Source organism: Passer domesticus, chromosome Z, assembly GCF_036417665.1.
Source record: "Passer domesticus isolate bPasDom1 chromosome Z, bPasDom1.hap1, whole genome shotgun sequence".
NCBI classification, from domain to species: domain Eukaryota; kingdom Metazoa; phylum Chordata; class Aves; order Passeriformes; family Passeridae; genus Passer; species Passer domesticus.
In genome coordinates, this window is record NC_087512.1 from 42,894,556 (window position 1) to 42,910,533 (window position 15,978).

Consider the following 15,978-nt stretch of genomic DNA (forward strand, 5'->3'; position numbering starts at 1 on the left):
TAAATAACTTATATTGCTAATGGAGTTCAAAAATTTCACTTAATATTTCCAGGTTCTCACACATTAATACTTGTGTGCAAAAGCAGTAACTCATGAAGATTTTTAATATGCCTGAATTACAATTATTAAGATTACTCAAAAGCAAAAATTAAACCAGCTTGAAGAGAAGGAATACAATCACACACATAACATAATGGCCAGTTCTAAGCAACAGTCTAATATTAGTGCTGCCATCCAGACTAATTTTTCAATATATTTTTCATTTATATGTATATATTTAGGCTGTATATTATATAGCCTAAAATACAGTGGTACTATTCCAAAATCTTTGGAATAGAATGCCCAAATCTGAAGTTGTTTTGAATTTAAGAAGGTGCATGAAATGTAGAAAAAACTGCAGGGTGTTGTGGCAGACAGACTGTCCAAATGATTTATCTGTAAAAAACTGTTGGTTATAAGAGCTTGGAGTAAAATTTATATCAGGGATATAAATCTACATCAGATTTGTCTATATATTTGCTATTGTTCCATGGACAAATTTGGAGTAACAAAATGCTTAAGTTTAATGTAATGTGGACATCTCCTTTTTAGTGATACTAATATGCTTCCTCTGCAAAAGAAATGACTTTATGTTAAATGTCTGTATTGAAGGTAATTTTCCATGCAGAATATGGAGAGTTGCTTGTTCTTGCTTCTCCCAGAACATGCATGGACTGAGATGTTTCTTGCCTTTCACATGAGGCTCCATGGCTAGATTTAAGGTGATTTTGACCCCTTCCATTTTGTAAATTACTTTTTTTCTCCCTGCAATCAATTTCAGACCAATATATATTTAAACTGGCAAAGGAGCTTTTGAGATGAGTCTTTGATTCAGTTCTCCACTGATGACCTTCTAGTGGAACTGCCAAATTCTAGCCATTTCCCAAATTCTGCTCTTAACCTTTCTCAGTATTTTCTTTAGTCACAGTCTTTTAGGTGGTCATAAAAGACCCAAACTTTATGAGTACAGCCTAACTGTAACTAGTTGTTGTGCCTGATCAGGTATTCATCTCAACATGCATTTGTAGGTCTAATACAAATATGTGAGTTAAGCACTATTACCATAACTACAGGTTGTTGCTTTCCCAAGTGTTGGGACGTACTCTGGTTGAAAAAGTATAATGAGAACCATGCTCAGTTTGTGCAATGGAGCACTTGACCTCTTAGAGAATTTATCTATTTTAAAACTGTAACTAAGTAGTACTTCAGGTTTTATTTATTCCCAATATGGAAGGAAAATTTCATTAAGTAAAAGAAAATAGGTGACTCAGTAGCCTTTTTCAGTATGCACTATACTGAATTTTTATGTATCACAGCTATGAAGAAGGTCAAGCATCAAAAAGGTTTCTGTTCTTCCAGCAGCATCATGGCTGTCCTTGATGTCTTGAAACAAAAGACACCTTTTTAATGTGAAATCAGACATTTTCTTTTAAAAGAAAACTAGGGAATATACCTATCCTATCAATTTCAAAAGATAATATTTCAGAAAATAAGAAGTCCAAATGGACTATTAAAAAGTTCAGAACATCTAAGTTCAAAGGCTCTTTAAAGTGACTCAGATTGTTGTTTTAGCCACAGCATCAGACTAAATGTTTGAAAAATAAGTGCTCCATCTCAGTTTTAAATAGTCATGTATGATCTCTAGTGACTCATAAAAATGCTAATTTGTCACATTTAATTAAGTTAATGTGTCCTTGTAAAATATATTTGCATGTCTTTTAAAGGTATCTTTGCACAGAACATAAGTATGTGTGTAAAATGGAAAGCCTGTTCCTTTTTGTTTGAAATTAATATTACACCTAGCATGCCTTCTGCTTCAATAACCACACTGTTGTATGACCAAGGTGTGTTTCAAATTTTGCTTGTTGTATGACCAAGGTGTGTTTCAAATTTTGCTTGGTGTATTAGTCATACTTCCAGACACAAAAGGTATATGTTTTGGGAGGAGGACTAAAGTTCAGTGACAGAAGCAGGAGAAACATACAGCATACTCTGTAAATAAAGATCTGGACAGAGGCCAGTGCGTTTCAGTTTAAAAAACTGCCTTAAGGTATGTCTACAGGTTCAGGATGGTTTGGCAGTAATATAGGCAAAATAAAATTTAGTACTAAGATTTCCTGTACTCCGTTTTTTTAATGCATCATATATGTGTACTTGAAGGCACAAGCAACAGAAAGTTTGGGAGTGTTTTGTTCTTTTAGAGTGTTTTTGTTCTGTGAAATATTTTCAGCTATTTTCATGACACATTTACTGTTCCTCTTTGACATTGTGGTTTCTAGAGTTGGGCAGGAGGTGGAATTATCTCAAGACTCAAATCGTACACCTTCCCAAAGGCTGGCAGCAAAAAGGTGCCTCATATACTTTTTTTAGGTTTTTGACCGAGTTAAAAATACTTAAACAACTAATTTCACTCTCTTCTCCCCCTCTTTTCGCTTGCTGTCTTGACTACTAACAATTAGATTGTTAAGATTTTCTAAGCTTTCTGGATCTATCCTAATCATCTGCATAATTATGGGCTTGACTTTATAACTGAAGCAATGAGTTTGAAGGAGTTTTAAAAATAGAGGGACTCTTTTTTATTTGTATTTCTAGCATACCAAAATAATGCAGATCTCAATATTTCTGCAAATAAAATGTGATAAAATATCTTTCAAAACCACTCAGTTAGAATGAAATTTATATTTCTACTTTCCTTTCTAATCAGAAAATTATCTTACTTACAATTATGTTATTACTGTACACATTTAGGGAACAATAAAAACAACAAAATACATACTGACATAACCTATGTGCATAAATCTGCTTATGCATTCACTTTCATTTAGGCAAGTGTAAGGTGTCACAAGACCAAGCAGAGTCTTGTGACAGAGGGAAAATAGGCAAGATGCGAGGGAGCCAAGGGGAGCCCTGCCCTGTCCTAGTGAAAATACTTTTGCATGGTCAGAAAATGGTGCTGTCCAGTAATTGATGTAGTTCAGAAGCATGTAGCTATGAGTTTGTTTGCATGCTGAGAATAATATGGATGCCCTTATTTGATCCATGAGTCTGTATGTTTATTGATTTATTTCCAGTTGCTCTTCAACAAAAATGAGCAAGCATGAAAAGCCCTAGAGGTATGCTACTGTTTAGAATGAAAAGCTCTGCTTGATATATACTGTATTTGATAATCCTGATAAATAACACATATTATTTTCCTACAGCTTCAGTTTGCTTTTATCAGTTTGCTGTATCCCTACAGGATACACAGCTGACAGACCTCATTCTCAATGATATCTCTTTCTCATTGTGTGTTTGTCATATACGAATACAGACACAGTCTCACGATCTGCTCTCAACCATCTGAAATACAGTGCCAAACTATCACACATTTTGGGCTGATTCAGAAAAATGGGTCTGGGGTCTGAACTCGGTAGATGTATTTTTGGTCACACTGCTGTCTGTTAACCTGGTAAAAGCTGTGTCTTGCTCTGGTCACTTTCTAATGTCAAATACCTATTTCCTGCCTTCTGGACATCAAAAACAGAGTAGAGACTGAAGCATGTTGGCGTAGTAAAACCAATCATTTTGGAAAATAATTTCAGAAACCCGATTTGATTGCCATTTACATGTACTTTACCTGGAATACTCCAACCCACATAATACTGCCAGATTTTAGACTCTAGACCAAAGCTGTGCTCTGAACTATTCAAAGATTTACTATTCATTAACCCCAATAAGCACAGTTTACTTTAGACCTGGTTAATTACAGTTACTTCTACTATGTCAAAAGCTTTCACACAGTAAACCAGAAAAAATATATTTCTTTTATTTGCTATATTTATTCACTTTTGGGATTTATTTTTTTTAATTTCACAAATGCACTATTAGCTTTTCAGACCCAGATAAAAATTTTCGGTCTGTTTTACTATTGTAGAATTGTCAATTTGGACCATTTAAGTGAAATCCTGCCACCTAGTGGCAACTGAGATGCCATAGCCAAAGCTCCTCTCATCTCATGGCTAATGAGATGTTTGTCACGCAGTATTTAGCTATTAGTTTTTCATAAAACAAGGTGACTTCATGCATTTTTTCAAATCAGAGTTATTAACCTGAAAGATTATTGCACGTGCTGTATGACTTGCCTTTGTGAGAATCTTACTATGCTATTTACTATAAAACTGTAATCATCACTGTAAAAGTCAGATTTAGAGTAGTTGGACTCATGTCATTCATATGTCATATCTTTAAAAGGCTCCTCTAGAGGACTCTTTTCTTGTACTCCTTTTTATTGATTGAATAAATCTATGTTCATCTTGCCCATTCTCTTGTTTCTTGTAAGAACACAAGAAGTAATCACTTATCCTATATCTTAGATGTATTAAGACAAAGATCCTTTTGTCCAAAAAAAGATCTACAGAATTATACTTGCTGTTTTAAAAGGGTGGGGCAGAAAGGACTCTGCATTTAAATGTTGATTTCATAAAAAGGAAAGTAGGAATATTAACGTAAAAGACATTATTAAATTTTTTCATCCATTTGCAACAATTAGAAATAATTCTATATGTATTGACCAAGCTAAGTAATGATAAATAAGACACTATGATTCTTCTTAAACATGAGCAGCTCTCTGAGAAAGAGAACCCACTTGGTTATATCTGGTGTCACTGTGTGGTTCTCAGTTCACAGCTGCAGAGCTTTATTTGCAAGGAAGTGATGTACTCTTTTTTTTATGTAGAGCAAGAGCATACAATCCTTTTGGATTTTTTGTTGTTGCTGTTGTTCTTGAATTGCAAAGAGCAGTAATATCTCATGTGTCTAATTTGAAGACTTAGCTACGTCTTGGCCAGAGCTATGTTTTTACCAGCTGCTCTCCGCTGGTGCATGGATTCTTGAGGTGTGCAAAATTTGGTGTACATTAATTACATTTGGCCAGTTCAAAGTATGCCAGTTGACTTCCAGTCTCCGTGGGGGTTTGGGGTTAGTGAATTGCCTGTGTGAAAATAGAGTTACACAGATCTTGGAAAGCTGTCAGGGTGAATCAGTCTAGGAGAACAAAACTAGAGCTAAGGATCTTGGTTTATACCTTCATTTGCCTTGAGAATGGTAGAATAGTCAATTTGTTCCTTGCCATATCCCAGAACTGTCTTGAGGTTTTGTGGCTTGCCTTGACAGCAAATGGCCTTTTAACACTGTTCCGAGTCAGAAATACTACCCTTACTGTGCCTGACGTCAATGTGCTCATCCTACTAGGTCAGAATATTGCTGAAAACTGGCTTCCTACACGTGGTTTGTGGTAAAAGTATGTAGTGAAACCTTTTCTATTTCACCCAGCTGGGCAGATAACTTCATTATGATTTCAACGTCTGTAGTTCCTAGGTCAGGTGTTTCCCCTAATAAATGCAGTTTCCAAATGATAAAACTTCTATTGCATCCTATAGGAAACTTCACAGAATCATAGAATGGTTTGTGTTAGAAAGGACCTTAAAGGTTATTTTCTTACAGTCCCTTTGCCATGGTCAGGGACAGCTTGCACTAGAGCTTTGTTTCTCTTTGCTTGAGAAGAAACTGACCTGCAGAAATAGATTCTGTAATTCCATGTGCCCAGCAGTACACAAACAGAAGTGACCAGATTAATAGTTTCTCTCATCTATACTTTATTAAGCCAGGCAAGGAGCTCCAGAAGACACAATGGGTGAGATAGTTTGTGTACCCCATATTATTCCTCTGTCAAGAGTAAAGGCAGAGGAATTGTATTTGAACCAGATGCTTTATTAAGTAATCTTGTCTCTCCTCAGATCAGACAAACCGGCGTAGTATCTGGTCCATGATGTTTGTCCCTGATGTTACACAAGCCTATGAAAGTAGTAACTTTTTACTACAGTTGCTTCCACTTCTTTAAAATAGAGCTCCTCTCTATCCACAAGAGAAACAGGAAATTTTTTTTGCTTTCATTTGTGCTAGTAATTTCTCTATAGCCTAGACAGAGGGAGAAATAGCTTGAAGAAGAAGGAAGGATAGATTAAAGAGAAGTCTTTCTGGCTACTTGTGTTACAAGGCAAATTTTAAAAGAGCATGTAAATTTAATATCTGCAGAATAAGATTTATGCATGACCCACTACAGTTAATTCTCTCCTATCTAATGTTCTGAAAGAATTTGTAATATCTTTCTGTGCTTTTGGCCTGCTCTAACAATAACCTCCAGAATGAAATAACCTCTTTTGGATCCCTTTCTTTCTGATCCTCACCTATGTGTCTCTTACAAATATTATGCCAAAATTCTTGGGGGCAGCAGGGAGGGAAAAGTGCTTTTAACTTATCTATTCATTGTTAAACAGAAAAACTTTATTTGTGTGCTACAGCTTCAGTCAACTATTGGCCACCCATCAGAAGAAGCACCTTTTAATCCATATGTGCTGCAAAGGAACAGAGGTCTTACAGGAGCAGAAAGAGGTAGGCAGAGTAATATATATCATTAATGCAATTTTCTTCCTTATAGCAGCGCTCTTTCTCAATCCTTATTTCTTTTTTCTTGTATATATTTCATATTCTGTTATGTATTGGTATAGCCACTATCACAAGTGAAGCCTGGTAGCTGAAGATACCAGCTGTCATCATCCATAAGAAAAATCATTTAGCAGAAACCCCCTTTTTCCATTTTGAAGTGGAGTATGATTTCCTGGACTCTAAAAACTATGCCCTCACATGTCACAGAAAGAATTGTGCCCTGTTGCGTCCACATGGCCATGCATAATGCAGTTAAAGTTGTATGAATACAATACAATATACAAACATGAAGTATGTATAAGGCAGCATTCTGAGTGAAGAATTGTGTGAGGTAACTAATAGGAAGTACCAAAGAGAAGGGCCAACCTTTAGCCCTCCTTTTGTCAAGGAACCTCCTGGTTTCACCTTGCCCAAATGTTCAGTAGTTACAGCATGTCACCAGGGGACACCTCTGTCTTTTGGTCTGCTCTAAAATGCATGTAGATGGGCAGCATGTGGTTTCTTTATAATGCCCTTGCAAGTCAAACACACTGATGGTCTTGAACATAAAAAACATGAATATATTAGATGTGGCAGCGAAAATGTCTGATATGATGTCTAATCTTTCATTGTTTGAAATGCAGGTGATCAGAGAGAGGCATTACCCATGGATACTGAGGTCTATGAAAGTCCATATGCCGATCCAGATGAAATTAAACCAAAAAATGTCACTCTTGACAGGAAATTGTTGACTTTGGAGGAAGGTGAACTTGGCTCTGGCAACTTTGGTACTGTAAAAAAAGGGTTCTATAAGATGAAAAAGTGAGTGTTGCCTTCTATTTTCATGGAATCCAATATGTAACAGCTCTAGCCTTTACTTTTTGCTTGTCATTTGGGGTAACAGACTGTAGCTAATTTGAGCTAAATTTCCCAGTTTCCCTCTTTATATGTACACTTACGCACTCATTTTTGCCGTAAAGTGAGGAAGTACTGTTTATGACTATTTTCTTTCCTGATGGGCATAGTAGAGTGGGAATCCCACTGCCTTGCCCCATAGTTTGCAAAAGTACTAATGCTACACAGTATTTCCCATCTGCACAACATCTCTGTCAGAAAATGTGGAGAGTGCCATGAACAGTTTACCTATAGCAAAAAGAGTTTTGCCTGAAGTGTGATGAATACCAGTTTCCTGAAGCTGGAATGTAGATTTTCAGGAAGACAGAACATGTTGTAACATTTTCCATCACATCATGTCAATAGGAACAGACCCTGTTTGTACTTGACTCTTCATGCATTTACATAGTAAAATGTTATCAGTATGCTGTTTATGTGCATGGGCTGATTATGTACACACCCTCATCTCTTGAAGTTGGAAGCATTTCTTTAATCAAGGTTTTCAGAGGCAGAAAGGATTTCTATTTTTCCAGTATAGGATGTAGAAATTTGAAGGGCTCTTATCTCAGCTTGTGTATATTTTAATTATGTTTCACACTCGAGCTATGTTGATCCCATCATTCACTCTGTCAGTTTGCTGTATGAATGGGAGTTTGCAGAAGTAGGCTTAGATTCTCGGGTTTCAGAGCCCTGCCTTGGCACCTGGCAGTGCTGCATGTTCCAGTCCCACCCCTAAAACACCCCAGTGCTTAGAAAGCTCTTTATAGCTTTTCTTGTCAGAAAAACTTTATGCCATCCTTACCTGAGTGGACAAGAAAATTTTGTCCAGTATTTTTTTTTCAGGCTTATTTAGGCATTTTTATGACAATCTGTAATTTTCTCAGGTTCTTTTCATTCTAGCTCTTTTGATTAGTTGTCTTCTGAGCATTTGATAGAGACACGTTCCTGTTATGGCTGTTTTCTTCTTCTCTGAGTGTCAATTCTGTCGTTTGTCACAATTTGTACTATGTGAATGGAAATATCTGATGAAGATTGTGTGCGCTGGTGCACAGATTTTTCAGCAACTAGTCCCAGAACTGGATTCTCTTTTGCAGGGGTGCCAAGCCTGTGGCTGTAAAAATTCTGAAGAATGAGAGTAATGATCCAGCCATAAAGGATGAGTTACTGAGAGAAGCAAATGTAATGCAGCAACTGGATAACCCATATATTGTCCGAATGATAGGTATATGTGAAGCTGAGGCCTGGATGTTAGTAATGGAAATGGCTGAACTTGGGCCATTGAACAAATTTTTGCAAAAAAATAGGTATGTAAACTTTGATTCCATTCCATTGGAATGGAAAAGTTCCTTTCTTTTATTTTTTTCTTTAAGGACAATTAAAATTGATATATTGTTAATGTAATAATTAATGACTGTAGTTACTCTTCACTGGAACGTGTCTCCAAACTGTGGAATATTTCTGCCAAAATAGAGTATTTTGAATAAATGAAGATTTTTCATACATGCTTCATCTTCTCCTTTATTGATGTGATCACACATCATCTTGCCCAGGACAAGAGCTTAGATTGCTTTTTCAAACTGAAGCTTAGCTAAATGTAAGTGAATCAGGTTCCCAGTGTAATGTGTACAAGTTCAGAGTAAAGATTTGTATCTGAACTCCATGAAAAGTCATGAAAATGAACTACTGACCTCTTTAAAATTCAATTGTGATTTTCAGACATGTCACAGAGAAGAATATAACAGAGCTGGTGCATCAGGTTTCCATGGGGATGAAATACCTGGAGGAGAATAATTTTGTTCATAGGGATCTGGCTGCAAGAAATGTGCTCTTAGTCACTCAACATTATGCCAAAATTAGTGACTTTGGACTTTCTAAAGCTCTTAGTGCTGATGAAAATTATTACAAGGTAAGGTCTGAACACAACATACAAACTATGTAGTATCATAGCTTAATAAGGATATTTTCAGTTGAAATGCATTTGAAAATGAGAAATATAATGTATCACTTGTTATTTTATAACCAGATACTAGATTACCAAATTCAAAATATGTGTTCAACATTAAGACATGAAGAGAAGAAAAAGCTTGTCCCTCCTTTTTCTTGTCTACTTGTTTTCCTTTTGATAAACTTGTCATTAGAAGATTGAAAGTTATTGTGGAAATGAGATACTACCTTATATAAATGGGTGAAAATGTGTTTGTGGCAAAACAGTTCTCATCATGTCCAAGTAAAACATAGGCTAGCACTAATACACTGCAATTAGGGGAGATTTTTGCAGGAATACCATTGTTAAATAATAAATTAATATAAGCAAAATTTGTTTATATTGGTTTTAAATTCTTTGGACCTCTGTACTCCTCAAGTGATTAAAATACTTGCAACATTTAATAAGATAAAAGGTGGGAGACAAAGGCAGTTACCAGGTCTATATTTGTTTTTTTCTGATACATCACTCTTGAGATTCAAATTACTTCTTCTTTCTGCTTATTCCCTTTTATCAGCTCTTTGAAACTAATAATCCAACCCCTGAAACACTGCAGAGGAGAAGCAAGCCCGTGCTCCCTTGTGATGGCCTTTCTGTGTAGGAACAGTTGTCACTGCTGCCAGAAAAGGCGTCTCAAATCTCTGCCACTAGCTTGCCAATCCCAGTCTCAGGGCCTTCAGAATTTTACAACTCCATAGGATGCAGTAGGGCCCTGTCACTAGGTCTAGCACTGTGCTGGTATGGCTTGACACTTGAATGGTGATAAAGCAGTATTATGGCATAATTTAGGTAAATTGCAGTTTGCCACAAGAAAGTCACTGTGCTTTGAAATAGAGCACCCGCTTCAACCATCTGGACACGTCTCTTAGCCTTAGTGAGATCCAAATGGAAAAAATTATTCTAAAGAGCAACTTTAAATTAAATGCCGTTAAAAGTGTGACTCAAAGTCGTTTAGCTACACTCTTTTTTTACCATGGATTTAATTTCAATGCATTATTTTGAAAGTGGAAGGTTATAACAATTTTGTAACACTTTAGAAGAAGCTGTTACCCATTTTCTCTAATGCTAACTGCATCAGAAATGTTACGGTACTTAGTACAAATGTGTGTAGAGCTAAGTTAACGTTAATTATGTGCATTCAGATGTTGTTTGCTACTTATCATTTTATCTAGTCTGCTTTTTTTCCTTTCTGTTATGACATATTTTAGGCACAAAGTCATGGAAAATGGCCAGTCAAATGGTATGCTCCAGAATGCATGAATTTCTACAAATTTTCTAGCAAAAGTGATGTCTGGAGCTTTGGGGTTTTAATGTGGGAAGCTTTCTCTTATGGACAAAAACCATATAAGGTGAGTGGTTTTATTTTTTATTTAAAAATTCAGAGCAAATTTGAACCAATATCTTTTTCTAACTAAAAGGACTTGCTGCAACAAAAGAGTCAAAGGATAGCCCAAAAATGAGTTCCAGACCTCTGTTTGATTTATGCTGTTGTGTATGCTGTAATCATTTGCAACTTGGATGATTGTTCTGGTCACCCTGTTCCAGGGAATGAAAGGTGGTGAAGTTGCACAGATGATTGAAAGAGGAGAACGAATGGAACGTCCTGAAGTCTGCCCAACAGAAGTCTACAGTCTAATGAAATTGTGCTGGACATACAAGTGAGTGTGATGGGATGCTCTTTTGATAGGAGTGCATTTTAATGTACATGATTAAGAGCCAGAAAGGGGGTGAGTAGGGCTTCCTTCAAAATACATCTTTTCAGCTGGAGTTTAGCTTACAACCATGCTCCAAGGTCAGAAGTCATTTGCATTTTCAGGTGAAAATTATCTGAGTTATAGAGTGTACTACAAAAAGCCAATTTTGTAGAACAGAGTTTACTGGAATAATTATAGGCAAAATAGGCAGTATCATAAAAAATAACTACACAAAAGAATCAATCTAATGCATTTTGAAAAGAATGTTTCAAAGTAAGCAAATATTTTTGTTTCATTTTGAATTAATTTAATTTTAATTTCCAAGGCTTTAACTTTACTGAAATTTCAAAGTCATATGACCAAAATTTTTGTTCTCTTTCTCAATATTTAATTTTTTTTAAGCTGTTTATCTCTTCTCTAATAACAAAATATATTCAAATTGGATCCCACACTGACTTCTTATCAGTGAGAGGCAAACCATCTTTTCTGGTATGTCAGAAACATTTTTTTCTGTTTCATAACCATTTAGAAATTAGAATTATGAAATATGGGAAAAAATAAAGCCTACCTGATTTTTTAATTACTATATAGCAAAAATGTATTAAAACTCTTTCACGATTTATTGTTTTAAGCTATTCTGCTGAAGTTACTTTTAACTGTAGGAAGTCCCCAGAAAACATCCAAAATTACTCTAATATCACTTATTCTTCCAGTTCACCATCAGGTGAATATGTTTGTCCAAAAGTTCTACATTAGGGAGCTCTGGCACTTCATTTTTAGGTACCTTGCTTCTTTGTTAGCTTTATTAAACCTAATACTCTAGAAAGAACCAAAAAGTAATTCCTACCTTTTGTTTTGACTCAAGGAAAGCTGTAGCAGTTCTACAGTGAAAGGGATCCGGTTTTTGTTTTAGTAATAAACATATCATAAAGCATGCTGATTTTGTTTTTGTACTAAAATATCTGTATTATTAGAAAGAAAATAAATTTTTAAAAGAAGGTTCAGATCAGGCATAGTAACTAACTCAATGTGTAATGTAAAATTGTAAGGGCTTGTTGTCAGTTTAATTGTGTTCTCCAAATAAACAATTGCAAATGTAAAAGAAAGATGGTAGAGTCATATGGTGTGTGGGTAGGCACCTCTCAGTGCTTCTAACAACTCTGTGTGATGGTACTACCCTTTATAAGGCAGATATTGCATGGCAAATATTCTTTTCTCCAGATTATTGCTAAAGTAAATGAAGTAGAAATTAAATGGAGCTGATTTACCATTTCTTTATTCTGGTACCTTCATCAACCACAAACAGGCATGATAGTAAATCCACTACTCTGTAGTAGTATTTGTCACTTGGTATTAATTTTGTAGTGTAATTTTTGAAGCTTTAAAATACTGCGAGCATCTTTAAGTGGGCTGTCACTGAGGTGGAGTCTCAAGGGCTGTAAGGCCCATGAACCTTGACAGCTCTGTCCTTCCTGCACAGTGACAATTGTCATCTTCCCACAGCGTTGATGACCGACCAGGATTTGTTGCAGTCGAGATGAGATTACGTAACTACTACTATGACATTTCCCACTAACAGCGTGGAGAGCAGCAGCTTCCTCGTCTCCAGCCAACACCCTCTGAGAAGCAGCACATTTTCCAAAACCAAACAACCTCAATTTTTGTACTTCCATTTTCAACCTGCAAAGCTCAGAGCTGAGCCTTGTGTCTGTAAGGTTGCCTTCTCTTACCTTTTGCACAAAATCCAGCCCCAAAAGAATTTTGGAAGTGTAACAGTCTCAAAGTGCGCAGCAAGGATGTTAGATAACATGCTTGTACTTTTGCTACATTCCATTTCATTTTATTTACAGCTTTTATTTGCATTACATTTTTCAGTCCTGTAAAACCTATTTAATGACTTTGAGTCTTCTTCCTCTCCTACACTCAAATGCAGATTGGAATTTAAATTCTTCTCATCAACATTATTAGCCTTTAAATGTATTTAGTTGTTCCAGCCTTCCTTTCCTTGAAGAAGAATAGCATAAACATTTCTCACTATGAAGCAAATTCACTGTGCAAGTATGTCAGATGCTTTGACTGACAGTGTGTTTGATTTTATCACCAAGCCCCTTTAAACCAAATCACATTATTCCTAGCAGTAAAGTAGGCAGAGGGGAATTGGGAGTTCTGACTTTCTAACATCATTGCACTTTTTAAATGTGACCATTTTCTTTTGTTCCTCATCTCTTCTTTTGTTCCTCAGCCCAGCTGTTCCTCAGGGAGTTATTTTTTTTCCTAGTAAAAACTGGAAACTCAGAGGCTTGATCTCATCTTGGAAGAAAATATCCCAGCACCTAAGATGATTCTATATTTTAAAATAAACTCCAACACTGCATTCCAGAAAATACACCTGTGATGGAACAGCACTTACCTTCCTCTGTGCTCTTCCATCATTCTCCAGACACATCTTTTCTATCTATCTATTTGGGTATACCATAACTCCTTGTGTTGTCTTTTGAGCAGCAATCATTTCTATCTTTTCTTAAAACCTTTCTTTAAAAAGCATGTGAGAATTTCACCACACCTTACGGCCTCTAAAGTTAAATTACATGTCTAGTTCATCTATTTTATAATGGGCAAATGGACAACAAGATTACCAGTTCCAAAATCTTAGTATTTGTCCTGTGGGACAAATCTCAGTGGACATCTCAGGAAAAGGAATTTGTCTTATCACTCTTCTGTAATGTAGTGTGCGTCTCCATTATATTGGAAGTATAGCAGAGTAATAACAAATTATGTAATCATTTCTGATTCTGTTTTTACCTTTATGCTTTGCTTTCTCAAACTCATTTTAAATATTATCAATAGCAACATTTCTATCACTTATTATTTACAAGCATCTATTTTATTGTCATTTGCATATATCTCAGGAATCTACTTACATTTTGTCTGCTAGATATAGAGATTTTAGAAGAATATGAAGAATAAGATTTAGAGTTAGATATATTTATTGCATATGGCTGGTTAGATTATACAAGTTTAATTTTTGTGTGAACAGAGTATTCTTAGAGATAAAATGGTATTTTTTTCTCTAGTAATTAAATTGTATGAGCAATTAAACTGAGAAAGGGTGAAATAATTGTCATCAAAGACAGGATCTATAAACAAATGTAGAAGCTACTGGTATTTTTTTTCTTTTTACTAAGTTTAAGGTCTATTTGTTAAATAATATCTGGTGCCTTTTAGTAGTTTAGTCTTGGCTGTCCAGTGCAAGGCACCACAGGCTACTGGAAGATACTGAGTGTAATAGACTGCGTTTCAAATGTGATCAAATGTGACTTACCTTAAAGATGATTTAATTTTGTTTTGTTTTTAAGAAACGTTTTCCTACAGACCAGCTTCTGTAGAAGTTAGCCATAGTTATACATAGCTTTTGTCACTTTAGTTATGTTGCAGAGAATTTGTTATCTCTACATGTGCAATTAGTACAATTATGGGGATATCAGCTATAAACAAATTGCACACATCTCTATGAACCAGCAAGTGACAGTATTCAATTTTCCAGAATGAGAGATACGTTTATCTCTATCTCTCATTCTTTTTAAAAGTGATGTCTGATACAACCTGGAGGATTATTTCTTCTCTTCTGAGTGAATGTCAACATCACTTTCTGGAGTTACTTGATTATTTTCAACTTCACTATTACATAATAAAAGTTTACAATGAGAATATAAAGTATCGTGAAATAAAAGGATTCGGTTTTAACATTTTAATTAAAGATACTTTTATAAAATATGCTGTCTTATCAGAATCCTTTCATAATTACATGCTTTGTAAAAAATCCTGATGCTGTGTGTATATGTACTGAGTTACTGTGATTGTTGTGAAAGACTGAGATTTACCTACTGACAGTGAAAGATACCCACCAGGACAGATAAGGCCACTGAAGCCTGGGCTTCAGAAATAGCAGGAAATTCCCAAAATATGCACATTGTTATTGCACCTAAGTCTTTTCAAAGGGATTTACAACAATACTGTGCTGAATCTGGAAGGTTAGAGATGCGAGGAGTCAGTGCAGTATATCAGCTAGCCAAGAATTTCTGTCTTACAGATGTTAGCTATGCCAGATTTAAGTCACATTATATGACATGGAGCCTCCCTGAGATGCAGATATATTCTAAAATAATAACAGCAACATCTTAGTCTTTCATTTAGGTTTTTTTGCATGCTCAGGTTCTCAGGAAAGCTAAGGCTAGATGAGTGTGAATTTGAATAGTAAACAAGAAAGGCAGACAATTCTTCAAGCAGGTACTTACCTTTGGGGGGGATCAGTCAGTGACTGTGACTGACTCTGTTCTTCTGCGGATGTTTTCCTACGTAGCAAATCTGGCCTAGTTGCTGCACCTTCCCACTTGTAGGGCTGCACCAGCAACTGACATGAAGAGACTTTTTCTCTTTTGGCTGTCTGGATCTGGTTGTCTATTTTTAGATTGACTTGTCTCAGAAATGCCACTTGGTGGTGTAGGCCTACAGATGATTGTCATGACAGAGCTAAAGGGTAAGAAAACTGCAGGATGTAGTTAGGGAGGCTGGTGGAAAAGAAGAACTAGGTAATAACATGCTAAGAGGGCTTTTCACTGAAGGAAGACTGTGTATTTACACCTTTGGTTAGGGCTTAAATTTACAAAATTGTGGAGTATGATTTTGAAGTATGAGAAGAATGTGACTTTTTCCATAAAGACACACCCAGACATCCTAAAAGCCTTGGTCCAGCCTGTCCTTGCTTCTAACACTGTGCAAAAAGGGGGCTTTTAATCAGACAGTGAGAAATACCCATAATTTTCACCCTTAAATCAGCACAGTCAGCCCTGCCAGTTTGCCAAAGAACCCACACCTGCAAGCAGCCTGGCCTACAGAGGCAGGCCA

General features: G+C 35.9%; 1 protein-coding gene across 4 annotated transcripts in view; it reads left to right on the plus strand.

Annotated features, from left to right (window-relative positions):
• The window catches only part of SYK (spleen associated tyrosine kinase), a 47,969-nt gene extending 32,772 nt beyond the window's left edge, over window positions 1–15,197 (plus strand). For 3 of the 4 annotated variants that reach the window (XM_064403569.1, XM_064403570.1, XM_064403568.1), the window contains exons 7-14: window positions 2,319–2,387; window positions 6,378–6,468; window positions 7,146–7,323; window positions 8,490–8,699; window positions 9,112–9,301; window positions 10,588–10,728; window positions 10,925–11,037; window positions 12,577–15,197. In XM_064403569.1, coding sequence (XP_064259639.1) covers window positions 2,319–2,387; window positions 6,378–6,468; window positions 7,146–7,323; window positions 8,490–8,699; window positions 9,112–9,301; window positions 10,588–10,728; window positions 10,925–11,037; window positions 12,577–12,649 — 1,065 coding nt within the window. In that variant the 3' untranslated portion in view covers window positions 12,650–15,197. The remainder of the gene's footprint in view (window positions 1–2,318; window positions 2,388–6,377; window positions 6,469–7,145; window positions 7,324–8,489; window positions 8,700–9,111; window positions 9,302–10,587; window positions 10,729–10,924; window positions 11,038–12,576) is intronic. The other variant, XM_064403571.1, reaches the window with a different exon arrangement.
• Window positions 15,198–15,978: the final 781 nt, after the last annotated feature.